The sequence below is a fragment of the Pteropus alecto genome, unplaced genomic scaffold (genome assembly GCF_000325575.1).
Source record: "Pteropus alecto unplaced genomic scaffold, ASM32557v1 scaffold76, whole genome shotgun sequence".
NCBI lineage: Eukaryota > Metazoa > Chordata > Mammalia > Chiroptera > Pteropodidae > Pteropus > Pteropus alecto.
In genome coordinates this window covers 14,516,144-14,516,876 of record NW_006443138.1, presented here as the reverse complement: position 1 = coordinate 14,516,876, position 733 = coordinate 14,516,144, and the positions used below count along the sequence as shown (strand labels likewise).

Sequence of the window (733 nt, the reverse complement as noted above, 5' to 3'; positions counted from 1 at the left end):
GGGGAGCGGGACGGCGCGCCGGAGAAGAGCAAGAGCTCGGGTCCCAGCGCCAGGAAAGGCAAGGGACAGATCGAGAAGAGGAAGCTGCGGGAGAAGCGGCGCTCCACCGGGGTGGTCAACATCCCTGCCGCCGAGGTGAGCCGGGCGCGGGCCGCGGCCGAACTTGGGGTGGGGGTGGGGGGCTGCCGCCTCCTCGTGCCTCTCTCCCGGGAGCTGCGGGTCTCCTGGGCCGAGTTTGCCCACTCTGGCTCGTACCGCGGTAGGCTTTCGCTGAGTTAGGCGCAGAGTGATGGAGTTTTACTCTGAACAAATGCTATCTGGGAAGTTCCCGAAGCCCGCAGCAGGACACGTGCTTTTCAGGCTTCCTGGCTAAGGTCTCAGACCCAGGAGCCTTTTCTTAACAGTGGTGGAAAGACAGCTCCTGGCTCCAGAACGTGCTCACCTAGACTTTTTTTTTTTTAATGCTTGATCAGTTAGAAAAATTGATTAATGGTGATGAAGACATACCCTGTTTCGTTCGTTTCCCACGTGTTCGTCTCAAGTTAGCAGATTGTTTATCTTCTCTTCTCTCTTAACAGTGTTTAATAACACCTGTAAAGGAAACGTGGCTTTGGCGGTGTCCAAGACAGCTCTATCTTTCAATGAACACAAGTCAAGTATATATGTGAATATATGCACTATTTCATGTATAAACCAGCTTTCGGATATAGCGGTGCCCAAAACAAACAAACAC

At 53.2% G+C, this 733-nt stretch overlaps 1 protein-coding gene across 1 annotated transcript in view; it reads left to right on the top strand.

Moving 5' to 3' along the window:
* PAWR (pro-apoptotic WT1 regulator) overlaps positions 1–733 on the top strand; it is a 99,932-nt gene that overhangs the window by 1,965 nt on the left and 97,234 nt on the right. Inside the window, 1 exon segment of the mRNA XM_015598415.1 lies at positions 7–135. Coding sequence (XP_015453901.1) covers positions 7–135 — 129 coding nt within the window.